At 54.8% G+C, this 11,965-nt stretch overlaps 2 protein-coding genes across 2 annotated transcripts in view; one reads left to right on the forward strand and one right to left on the reverse strand.

Annotated features, from left to right (window-relative positions):
- The window catches only part of LOC105056834 (E3 ubiquitin-protein ligase XBAT33), a 49,131-nt gene extending 39,978 nt beyond the window's left edge, over positions 1-9,153 (forward strand). Inside the window, exon 5 of the transcript XR_002165937.3 lies at positions 9,135-9,153. The gene's annotated coding sequence lies outside the window, so the exon portion shown is untranslated. The remainder of the gene's footprint in view (positions 1-9,134) is intronic.
- A 470-nt stretch (positions 9,154-9,623) lies between these two features.
- On the reverse strand, positions 9,624-11,746 carry LOC105056835 (uncharacterized). The gene has a single exon (XM_010939166.4). It carries the CDS (start codon positions 11,410-11,412, stop codon positions 10,132-10,134), a length of 1,281 nt encoding a protein of 426 aa, XP_010937468.1. The 5' UTR covers positions 11,413-11,746; the 3' UTR covers positions 9,624-10,131.
- Positions 11,747-11,965: the final 219 nt, after the last annotated feature.

Below are 11,965 nucleotides of genomic sequence, written 5' to 3' on the forward strand. Positions count from 1 at the left end.
CCTCCCACTGGGGCGTGCCTCGAACCGAAGCAAACGACAACAGCCGGGTAGAGGCGGACGACTGGGAGGACTTCCACCGACTTAAAGACATGTCGGTTCCGAAGCAGAGGGAGCTTGTTACCGAACAAGCTCTCTATGACGCCGGCCTGAGCTTGGTCCCCGACTAGGTATCGCCCGATCCTCCGGTCCTCTTTTCATTCGGCCCTTATTCCGGTTCTTAGATTAACACTTCTGTCGGTATCGCAGGGACACCTCCAAGGATGCGGCCAACCGACGTCGAGATTCGGCAGTATGCAGCAAGGAAGAGGCCGGCATCGGGGGCAGGACCTTCGCGTCCACCGAAGAAGCCCACTCCCGCGGTGCCGACCGTTGAAGCGTCAGCGACCGACCAGTCGGAGCCGGTGATAGCGCTCGCGGCTCCGGCAGCACATCCGGAGGAGAGGCCGGTGGAAGACGCGGCCGAAGGGACATCGGTGGCCTCGCCGGCAGCGGTGGAGCCGAATGACGTTCGGGAAACCGAACACCATCCGACGGCGTCTGCGGCCGCTACGGGGGGTGCCGGTTCAAACTCGAGCATCCCCTCCCTGCCGGTTCCGTCGGTCGGGGCGGCCGATCGGGGGAAGGCCCCGATGGATCCCGCAGACGACACGAGGTCGAGGAGTCACACCGTGCCGTCCAGCGCACGGTTCCCCGAAGGTGCGTCGGCGTTGGCCGACCACAACCTGGCCAGGAGGCTGTGCCAGGGAATCCTCCTCCCAGCCGACGTGGAGGCGCTAAAGTCTCGGCAAGTGACCGAGATGTTGTCTTCATTCTACCCGACCATGGTCGAGGTAAGTCCTGTTTCGCCTCTTTTTTTTCTTAGTATTTTCGTTACTTTGTTTTCTTGACGAAACGCTTGCGTCGGTAGCTGATCTACACCATGTCGGAGCTTGAAGCCGGATACCGGAGGTTCGGGAACGTCCGGGCGGCTTGGAAAGAAAGGTCGGCGGCGGTCGAAGCCGACCGGGCAATGCTGGTCGACCACTTGAAGCAGTCGACCGACCGGGAGGCCAAGTTGGTGGACGAAGTCTCCCGCCTCGGGTCCGAGCTAAGGTCGGCCAGAAAAGAAGCCAAACGCAAGGGCCGGACCGTGCATCGTCTGCGGCGCGAGCGGGATGGCGTTGCCGCCGAACTCGAAGGCGAGCGCGAGCAGCTTCGGGTCAGCCTGGAGAAGCTCGCCAAAGCTGAGGAGGATCTGTCAATCGCCTAGGCCGACGCCGACATAGCGAAGACAGAAGCAGAGTCGGCAATGGACTCGCTCGGCCGGGCAGAAGAGGAAGCAAGGTCGGCGAAGGAGTCGGCAAGCCGGGCGATGGACGACTTCCGTGCCACCGACCAGTACCGGGAGGAAATGTTGGAGTCTGGCTTCGCGTCGTACCGGGTGGGGTACGAGGACGGTCGGGATACGGTCCAGGCCCTGTACCCGAAGCTGGACCTCAGCAGTATCGTCCCGCCGGGGGCCGCGGAGCAAGTTACTGAAGAGATGGCCGACCCTCCATCGGGAGGCATCGCCGTGGCGGAGGAAGCCGTCCCGGAGCAAGTGGCACCGACTGCCAGCCCCCCGCCGACCGACGGTCCTGCTTCGGCCGTCGACCCAGCGTCGATCGTGGTCGATACATCGGTTATCCCCGATCTTCCGTCGGTCGAGGAGATCGACTCGGAAGGATGATCGCGGCCTTGCCGACTTTTGGTTTCTTTTTGTCTTTTCCTTTTTTAGAACACTCGTAATCGGGCTTCGGCCTGACTTTGTAAACTTCTTTTGACTTTGAATGAAATCAGTTTTTAAACTTAACTTTTTCCTCTGTCTGTTTTTCTTTCTTTCATGAGTTGTGGAATGCATCCGAACACGTGAGTTGCCAATTTATATAGGTCGGTTAGGACGTTCGGCAACCCACGCCGCCACGAAGGTAGGCCAAGTCCCGACTTAAGATCGGCCCTTGATGGTCGAAGTATTATGTCGGGAGTCCTTCCTCCGGCCGTAAGTCGGGCGCATTCGTTGAGTCGAAAGCCGACCGACCGTGGTAAAGGTTCGGTAGTCGGGTCCCTTCCAACGCATTCAGTCGAATGTCGTCCGGCGCATTCAGTTGAGGGAGCACCGATAAGTCGGACCCCGATACCCTTGTGTCGGGTATCTGTACTGCGCCTCGCGATATACGGTGGTAAGCCGAATATCTTCCGGCCAGCCGTAGCCCGGTCGGTGAATCATGAATGCGACTGAGGTCGTATTGTACGATAGACGGTGGCAAGCCGAATATCCTTCGACCGGCTGTAGCTCGGTCGGGAGTCGCGACGTCGGTCGCGCAGGCATTTCGCCTTTCTTTGGTCGGGGCTCGACCGGCATGTCAGCCGATGGTCTGGCCTGAAAGTTCGACCGTAGAAGGAATGTCAACTCCCGTCAATATAGATGCATCGGTCCTCGTAAGAGTCCGATGTGTCATTGAAGGTCGAAGGAGTGTAGCTCCCGTCCATATAGGTATATCGGTCCTCGTAAGAGTCCGATGCGTCACCGATGATAGGGTCGTCGGTTTCAGGCGGATACCAAGTCCAAGTCGGCATGTCGGGGCTTGACCTTGGTGAGCGCCGATCGTTAGTCGAAGAGTTAAAACTCTGAGATTTCAAACCGGATTTGTATTCCGACTGGACAAGTACAAAGTTCATTGGTAATATAACTTCAGGTTGTCGGCGTTCCACGTTCGGGGAATGGGTTTCCCTTCAAGGGTCTCCAGTCGGTAGGCTCTCGGACCATAGGTGTCTGCTACCTTGTAGGGCCCTTCCCAGTTCGGAGCCAGCTTCCCTTGGTCCAGGGGCTTTGAGACCTCTGCCTTCCTCAGGACTAAGTCACCAGGCCTGAAAAATTTTGGTCTGACTTTGGCGTTGTAATACCGAGCAACCTTCTGTCGGTATGAAGCCATGCGAAGTTGAGCCTCGTTTCGCTGTTCGGGGAGGAGGTCTAGGTCGGCCCTCCGACAGTCAGAGTTGTCCGGCTCTTGGCACCGCTCGACCCTCATAGACGGCAGTCCAATCTCGAGCGGGATCATTACCTCCGTTCCATAGGCCAAGCTGAAAGGCGACTCCCCGGTCGGAACGCTGGGAGTCGTTCGGTAAGCCCACAGAACGGAGCCTAGCTCGTCGACCCAGAGGCCTTTGGCTTCATTTAGTCGGGTTTTGAGTCCGTGGAGTAAGGTCCGGTTGGTCACCTCGACTTCGCCGTTGGACTGTGGGTGCCCGACTGAAGTCAGTCGGTGCGTGATGTGGAACCTTGCGCAGAAGTTTCTGAAGTCTTGGTTATCAAATTGTCGCCCATTGTCGGTGATGATGGTATGTGGCAATCCGAACCTGAAGATGATGGATTTTTGAATAAAGTCCTCCATCTTCCGCTCGGTAATCTGCGCCAGGGGCTCGGCCTCCACCCATTTGGTGAAGTAGTCGATGGTGACAACTATGAACTTTCTCTGACCCGACGCTGGAGGGAAAGGACCGAGAATGTTGACCCCCCACTGGGCGAAGGGCCATGGAGCGACGACGGGAGCGATTTGGCTGGCCGGTTGGTGCTGCACGTTGGCGTACTTCTGACAAGGTTCGCACCTCCGGACCAACTCGGTCGCGTCCTTCCTCATGGTTGGCCAGTAGTAACCCTGTCGCAGGACTTTGTAGGCTAGGAATTTGCCCCCCAAGTGATTCCCGCAGATCCCTTCGTGCACTTCTCGGAGAGCATAGTCGGCGTCGGTCGGTCCCAAGCACCTAAGCAAGGGGAGGGAGAACGACCTCTTGTAGAGTCGGCCGTCCACGATCACATATTGGGAGGCCGACCATCGGAGCCGCTTGGCCTCCGCGGGATCCTCGGGGCCGATCCCGTCGGTCAAATATCGAACGATCGGGTCCATCCAGCTTGGTTCGGCCGTCAGTTGTAGCACCTCGTCGACCCGGTCGACACTCGGCTGCTCGAGGTTCTCTACGAACGTCCGACCCAAAGAGTCGAAAGCCAAAGTCGTCAGTCTGGAGAGTGCATCGGCACGGGCGTTCTCCGACCTAGGGATGTGGGAAATTTCAAAATACCTGAGGCGTGCTACGAGGTCCTTCACTTTCTGAAGGTATTTGACCATGGTCGGATCTCGTGCCTCGAATTCGCCCTTGACCTGCCCCACGATCAGCTGAGAATCGGAGAATGCCCGGAGGCTATCGACGCCCAGTTCCCTCGCCATCCTCAAGCCAGCGAGGAGTGCTTCGTACTCGGCTTGGTTGTTGGAGGCCTTGAAGTCGAATCGGAGGGCGTACTCGGTGACCACCCCATCCGAATTTGTGAGCAGGAGCTCGGCCCCGCTCCCCTGAGCGTTTGAAGCTCCGTTGATGTGCAGTACCCAGGTGGAGACCGGATCTGGCTCAGAGACCGCGTCTCGTCCCGGGTCCTCAGCTCCCGACCCTTGGTCGGTTGTCGGGCACTCGGCGATGAAGTCGGCCAAGACCTGAGCCTTCAAGGCAGGCCGCGGTCGGTACTGAATGTCGAACTCGCTGAGCTTCATCGCCCACTTTGCCAGTCGTCCAGATGTATCCGGTCGGCGCAATATCGCCCTCAGGGGCTGGTTGGTGAGAACCACTATGGCATGAGCCTAGAAGTATGGACGGAGTCGTTGTGCGGAGACGGTCAGGGTGAAAATCATCTTTTCCGTCTCCGAATATCTGGCTTCGACGTCGTGGAGCACCTTGCTGGTATAGTAGATAGGCTGATGGGTTCGGTTCTCATTTTCTCGGACGAGCACCGAACTGACCGTCTCAGAAGATGTGGCCAAATAGAGATACAAGGTCTCCCCGACCTGCGGCTTTACGAGTAGCGGCGGGGAAGCCAAGTACTTCTTCAGATCTTCGAAGGCCCGTTGGCACTCATCCGACCAAGAAAAACCATTTGCCTGCCTCAAAATTTTGAAAAACGGGAGGCACCTTTCAGCTGATCGAGAAATGAACCGGCTGAGAGCGATGATTTTTCCGTTCAGCTGTTGGACCTCCTTCTTGGTGTTCGGATGACGCATGTCGATGATCGCCTTAATTTTCTCAGGGTTTGCCTCGATCCTCCTTTGAGAAACGACGAATCCGAGGAACTTCCCCGAGGTTACTCCAAAAGCGCACTTGGTTGGATTAAGCTTCATTCGATGTCATCATAGAGTGTGGAAGGTCTCCTCGAGATCCCGAACATGATCCGGGATCTGTGCACTTTTCACCAGCATGTCGTCCACGTATACCTCCATGTTGCGCCCGATCTGGTCTTTAAAGACCTTATTGACAAGTCGTTGGTAGGTGGCGCCGGCGTTCTTCAGTTCGAAGGACATCACCCGATAACAGTAGAGGCCCTTGGGAGTCACGAAGGCGGTATGCTCCTCGTCTTCAGGCGCCATCCGGATCTGGTTGTATCCGGCGAAGGCATCCATGAAGCTGAGCAGTCGAAATCCGGACGTCGCGTCCACCAGTTGGTCGATCTTTGGAAGTGGAAAGCTATCTTTTGGGCAGGCTCGGTTCAGGTCAGTATAGTCGATGCAAATCCTCCACTTCCCGTTGGCTTTTTTGACCATGACAATATTGGCGAGCCAATCGGGATACGTGGATTCTCGGATGAAGCCTGCTTCGAGTAGCTTGTCCACTTCTTCGTTGATGGCCCTCTGTCTCTCTAGAGCGAAGGACCTCTTCTTCTGCCTCACCGGTCTCATCGTCAGGTCGATGTTGAGTCAGTGGGTTATTGTCTCTGGGGAGATGCCCGACATATCCGCTGCCGACCAAGCAAATATGTCGGCATTGGCCATCAGCAGCTCCGTCAATCGTCGTCGTTCGGGGTCGGGCAGTTGAGATCCGACCCATACCTTCCGGTCAAGATTTTCTGCTATCGGGATCGACTCGAGCCGTTCGGCCGGCGAACCCCGTTCTTCCTTCTCCCGTTGGTCCAGCTTGTCGATCGTCAGGGAGCCCCTCAACTCGTCGCTTTGAGCAGAGATCTGGAAGCATCGTCGAGCGAGCTGTTGGTCTCCGCGCATCTCCCCGACCCCGTTCCTGGTCGGGAACCGAACGAGGAGATGGTAGGTGGAGACAATCGCCTTGAGGGCGTTTAGTCCAGGTCGTCCAAGTATGGCGTTGTAAGCCGAAGGCACTTGGACGACCGCAAAAGTTAAGTGGACCATGCTTTGCCGTGGTTCGGTGTCGGCCGTCACAGGCAGGGTAATTTCTCCTTCCGTCGCGACAGCGTCCCCGGCAAAGCCGATCAAGGGCATGGAGACCTTCTTAAGTCGGTCGGTTGACAGTTGCATCTGGGAGAAGGTCGAATAAAACAAAACATTTGTCGAACTTCCATTATCTACAAAAATTCTTTTTACATCATAGTTTGCTATTGTTACCGAAACAACAACAGCGTCGTCGTGGGGAGTTTGGATGCCCCGAACGTCTTCCTCCGTAAAAGTGATTACGTCGTCCGGGCGCGGCTTTTTCGTCGGCTCCCCTCCCGTAGACGTCTCCGGGCCCAGCCGCTTGGAGATCATATTGATGACCCCGGCTGTCGGCCGATTAGTCGTCGCTTCTTCGGTCGGCTGGGGTCGTCGATCGGCAACTGGTTGGGTCGGCGGGTTCTTCCAAAATTTATCGAGATACCCCCGACGAATGAGGGCTTCGATCTCATCCTTAAGCTGGATGCATTGCTCGGTGTTGTGGCCGTGGCCTCGATGGAATCGGCAGTACTTCCGTCGGTCGAGGCCTTTTGCCTTCAGAGGCGGAGGCCGTCGCAGGTATTCTTTCCCCTCGATCTCCATCAGAATCTGCGCACGGGGGGCAGAGAGAGGAGTGTAGGAATCATACCTGGAGCGTGTCGGCCTTGGGGCTTGCCGTCGGGGCGACTTCTGGCAATGTCGCGGTGGCGAGACCCGACTATCGGTCGGGGGCCTGCTGGGTCCGGCTTGCCGTCGGGGGAGGGTCTTGTCCAGAGAGTAGGTGAATCGGGATGCCCTCAGCCCCCGTTTCATGGCTGAGATAGCCATATCTTCGTTGAGGTCCCGGACCTCAAGCGTGGCCGTATTGAATCGCGCTACGAAGTGTCAGAGTGTCTCATTCTCCCCCTGTTTGAGGGAGAAAAGGCTGTCCGACGTTCGCGGCGGCTTCCGGCTGGTGCTGAAGTGAGCCACGAAAGAGTGCTCGAGCTGCCCGAAGGAGTGGATACTTTCGGATCGAAGATCGGAGTACCAGGCCCTGGCAGTCTTGCGGAGTGTGGCGGGGAAGCCGATGCAAAAGAGAGCGTCGGTTGCCCCTTGGATCGTCATGAGAGCTTTGTAGCTCTCAAGGTGGTCGATTGGATCGGTGGAGCCGTCGTACGGCTCCACGTGCGGCATCTTGAACCGACTGGGGATCGGTTCATCGAGAACGAGTCGGGAGAGAGGTTGGGCGGTCTGGAAGTCGACGTCGTTCGAAGACTTCTGGCAGTCCACCTGCAACTGCGCAAGCCGACGGTCGATTTTCTCGAACCTGCGCTCGTAGTCGTCCGTCCGTCGGTGCTAGGAGACCCCAGGAGTGGAGTCTCCGAAAGATTTCGAGAGGGAGACGGACGGCGTTCGCGGTCGCTTCTCCTTCCTCGCCCGTTCCAGCAGGGAAGGAGAGAGCTGCTGGGACTGTCGGGCGTCACGCCATGGCCGTCCCTCCTCCTCTCCATGGGAGTGCTGTTGCGGGCGCTCGCACGGAGGCGACGGGTATCGGCGCGGGCGCCGGCGGCTGCTCCTAGAGGGCATCGGACGGGCCGTCGGTTGTTGCTGGAGGCTCTTGACCGCGTCCGTCAGTACGGTCATCTGCCACACGATGGCTGCGATCTGCGCCTCCGTGGTCACCGCGGGGTGTGGAGAGCTGGGCTCCGCCGCTGAGGGTGGCGGGGAGGCCTCTTCCCGACGGGAAGAGCGTCTCGCCGACCCGGTGACCCTCGATCGTTGGGCTCTTGTCTTCGTCATCAGTATCTTCTGCTTGGGAAGGCTTGGTGCCGTGTCTGCCTTCCCCCTTCCTGGCGCGCCAATCTGTTGCGGCCAATCCCCTCGTCGCCTGATCACCGAAAAACGAGCGCCTGCAAAAAGGAAAGTCCACACTGATCGGAGGCGGCTCCGATGGGGACCCTCCGACGGTCAAGTCAGAGAGGTGGTTGGGCAACAATGAAATGAAGACAGAGAGCTCAATCGAGAGAGAGAGAGAGGAGAGCAAGCCTGTGGTTTCAAAGTCGAAATGGAGGTCCCCTGCACTGTTGCCTTCCCCGATTTATATAGTAGAGCATGGTATGGCGCCGCCATTAATGGCGCGGACAATTGAGGAATTGTCAACTCACTGTAGACTGTCAGAGTCACCGTAAAAGTGTCATATCGCCGTGGGGCTGTCAAATCACTAGGGTTGACAATGCCCTAGGTGGGATAATGCCCCTAGATGGCAGTGCCGCATGTTGCTGTCAGGACTGACAAGCTCTGGCGGCTGTACGGCGATCGGAGGAGTCGACCGACTCTAGATCGGTGGCCAGCTGTGTGGCGTCGGGTGGAGATTCGGGCCCCTTTGTTGGTCAGCGAGTCTTACGTGAGTCGGCCATCAGATTCTCTGGTTCAGTCGGTCGGAAAAACAGAAAAAGTATGCCCGACCGACACATCCTCAGTCGGTTATGGGCCGTTAATTGGCCGGTGATGGCGCCCGTCGATCGATCGGTCGGCTGAACGGCGATCGATCGGTCACTCCGGCCGTCGGTCGGTCGGTCAGTCCCTCCGGCCGTCGGTCGGTCGGTCGGTCGGTCGGTCCCTCCGGCCGTCGGTCGGTCGGTGGGTATTTTCCAACAAGGGCGATAAGTAATGTGGATGATAAAGTGAATGCAAAATCATTGTTAGAGAAATAGCTTAACGCTTGACCTGGCTGATAACCAAGTTAAGACTCAAACAAGCCCATATACTGATCATATTTTCGTGGTGCAATCCTCCTGTATACAGCGCTTCTTTTCTTTTCTTTTCTTTTTGGCTTGTATAAAACAATCCTTGTAGTCTAGGTGCACGCATTATTTCCAGACCTAATTGTTGGTTCATGAGACTAACTCGAGATTCTTTTGCCATGTAAAACAGGACGCCAACAGCGAAGCTCCATGAGATTCACTTATAAGCTTGCAAAAAGAACTTTGGTGTATTCCACTCTACTATCGTTTTATTTTCCTCCTCCATGCAAGTTTTGTGGAAATATAAATCCATCCATTTACTCTTATCTAATAATCATATGCATAGCATGTGCAAAATGCCAGCATAATCAATAGAAAACACTGTTAGGAAAAAGGAAATCTGCTCAGACTGTAAAGCCAAACATGCATTATTGATCCATTTCTCTGTAATTTAGGTTGCTAGGTTTAAGTGGTTAGATGATAGAAGGATCTGGTTCATCAATGACTATTTTATGTAATGATCTCATTCCAACAAAAAAAAAAAAAAAAACATTTCATCGATTCCCTAAGATCCATTTTATAAAAAAACTCTTCAATAATTAGTTTTGTCAATATCAGTAAAAAGAAATTGTATAATTCTTGGAATCTATCAATGAATGAGATCAACACAACCAAACAATTCCAAAAATACTTTTGTTTTATTGATCCTCTTATTGCTTCCATTACAATTTCACAACACTATATTCCCCCTGGCCCTCACTTGAAGAAATTTTTTTTTGAATCCCTCACATTAAGAATTCTTCCTAAAATATCTCCCACCTTGTAAAATTTGCTTTTGTTCCCAGACACCCCTGTTATTTGCACAGATAAACCAACTCACCACCCAAAAATAGAAAAATCAGATTTTCCAAGCCCACCATGCCACCGACACTACAAACATTCCCAAAATACCCCTACTTTATTCCCAATCTGCCTTCATACCACTGATAAAAGTTTAAACTAAATTAAAAAAAAAAAAATCAAACAGCAGAAAAAATAAAAGTTTCCCACCCTACCCTCCACCGACAAGATTCTCCCACCGGTCAAGAGTCCTGTAAAATGATATAACATAATAATAACATTATTCCTCTTCCCATTATGCCCTCACGTCGTTCCCAAAATGTCCCGATATTTTTAAATTTTTTTTTTTAGCTTTTCTTTCCGTCTTCTCCTCCGTCGTTGAGGTAGGTCTTCTTCCGGCGCTCCGCCCGCGCGCACGCGGAGATCACGAGGAAGCACGAAGCGTAGACCGCGTGGACACGCCAGTTGGCCCGTGGGGGATCTCCCGTCACCGCCCGGTGGAACACCGCCGCATAGTAGTGCATCCCCACCGCCAACCCCACCAGCATTTGCGCCAGCCCCAACACCCTCGCCCCCGCCCCCACCGCCTCGCCGGCGGAGAATACGACCACCAAATCGATCAGCTGCACGACCAAGTATACCAAATACCCGAACGTCTGCACCGCCTGCGTCCACGCGTACGATGACGGTGACGTCGCGTAGAAAAACCTCAGCGGCTCGAGGCCCGTCACCAGGGCGGTGATCGCGAGCGTCGCGAAGTAGATGGCGAGGTAGGCCTGGATGAAGACGAGGAGCCGGTGGAGGGAGAGGTAGGAGCGGAGGCGGCGGAAGAGCGCGGTGACGAGAAGCAGGGGCAGAACGAGAAATAGAACGGAGGCGATGGAGGCTATTTTGGGAGCGAAACTTTTTCCCACAAAGGGCTTGACGCCCTCGGCGATCCCGCGGTTGGCGCGGGAGAGGTAGGCTTTGGAGGTGGTGGAGAGACGCTCGAGGTCGGGGAGGAGGGATTCTTGAAGGCGGGCTGGTAGGCCGCGGACCTCGGCGATGAGGTCGTCGCCCTCGTCGCCGGCGAGCCAGGGTTCCGGTTTGGCGGTGGCGGACTTCGGCTTCGGTTTCGCATTCTTCTCGCCGGCGGTGGCAGGTTTGGGGGTGGTGGTCTTGTTCCTGGGAAGGGGCGGATCTAGGATTTTCTTGGAAGATTTGGTGGAATTGGAGGATAATTTGAGGGATTTGAGCTCGGATTTGGCGGAATTGGTGGAGTTGGACTTGGATTTTGTCAACTTGGTGGGTTTGACGAGCTTGGTGTAATTGGAGGTTCTGGGGGTGGAGGTGAGTGTTTTGTTGAGCTTGGATTTCGGGGTGGCGGCGGAGGGAATGGTGGTGGTGGAGTTGTTTTTCTTGGGTTTAATGAGTTTGGTTTGGTTTTTGGTCTCCAAGATGGGTTTTTTCTTGGGAAGGAGGGGTTTTGAGGCCGGTTTCTCCTCATCCTCCATGGAGATGAACTTTCTTCTGCTCAGAAGCTCGGATTTTTGGAGTTGGGAAGCAGGGGAGGAGAAGGAAAGGGAGAAATTGAGGTGGAGGAAGAGGAGAAAGAGAAGAAGGATAGTGGGAGAGAGGAGAGAAGCCATTGGTAGATCTAAAGTTTGAATTTTGGTAAAGCAGACTGACTAAAGTTTGGATTTTTAAGAAGCAGTGGAGGGAGGGGGAAGAGATTGGGAGCAGAGTGGAAGAGAGAGGTATTTAATGGGAATGGAACTACCACAGCTTGTTGACATGAGAGGAGGGGAGAGAGGCCACAAGTTCACATGGAGGCAGCGTGGAGACAAAGTGGGAGGGGCAGGGGAGTCAAGCCAGTAGGATTGTTAGCGTAGTAGATCCATTATTGTTATGGAGGGGAATAATAGTACAAAAAGTTGCCAACCTTTGTTGTAACAGAGTTTGATAAATGGAGCCATCTTTTCTACTAGATGCATTCCCACTCATCTCTCTCACCTACTGAGTACTGTTTTTATGAATCACTTCAGTTAGTTTGCAAGTGTTGGCACAATGCTCCTTTCTTTATAATATTTCCTAGTAGATGAGCTTTTATTGGTGTGGTTTCCTGTGCTGCCTGGTTGTTATGCAATTGCGTGAAACGGGGGATGGATTTTCTTCGTACTTCTTGGTTTACTGTTTTTGCAT

The sequence above is a fragment of the Elaeis guineensis genome, chromosome 13, assembly GCF_000442705.2.
Source record: "Elaeis guineensis isolate ETL-2024a chromosome 13, EG11, whole genome shotgun sequence".
NCBI lineage: Eukaryota > Viridiplantae > Streptophyta > Magnoliopsida > Arecales > Arecaceae > Elaeis > Elaeis guineensis.

Excerpts from the sequence above, each read along its gene's own strand:
- LOC105056835 (XM_010939166.4), bottom strand. The coding sequence starts at position 11,412 with ATGGCTTCTCTCCTCTCTCCCACTATCCTTCTTCTCTTTCTCCTCTTC.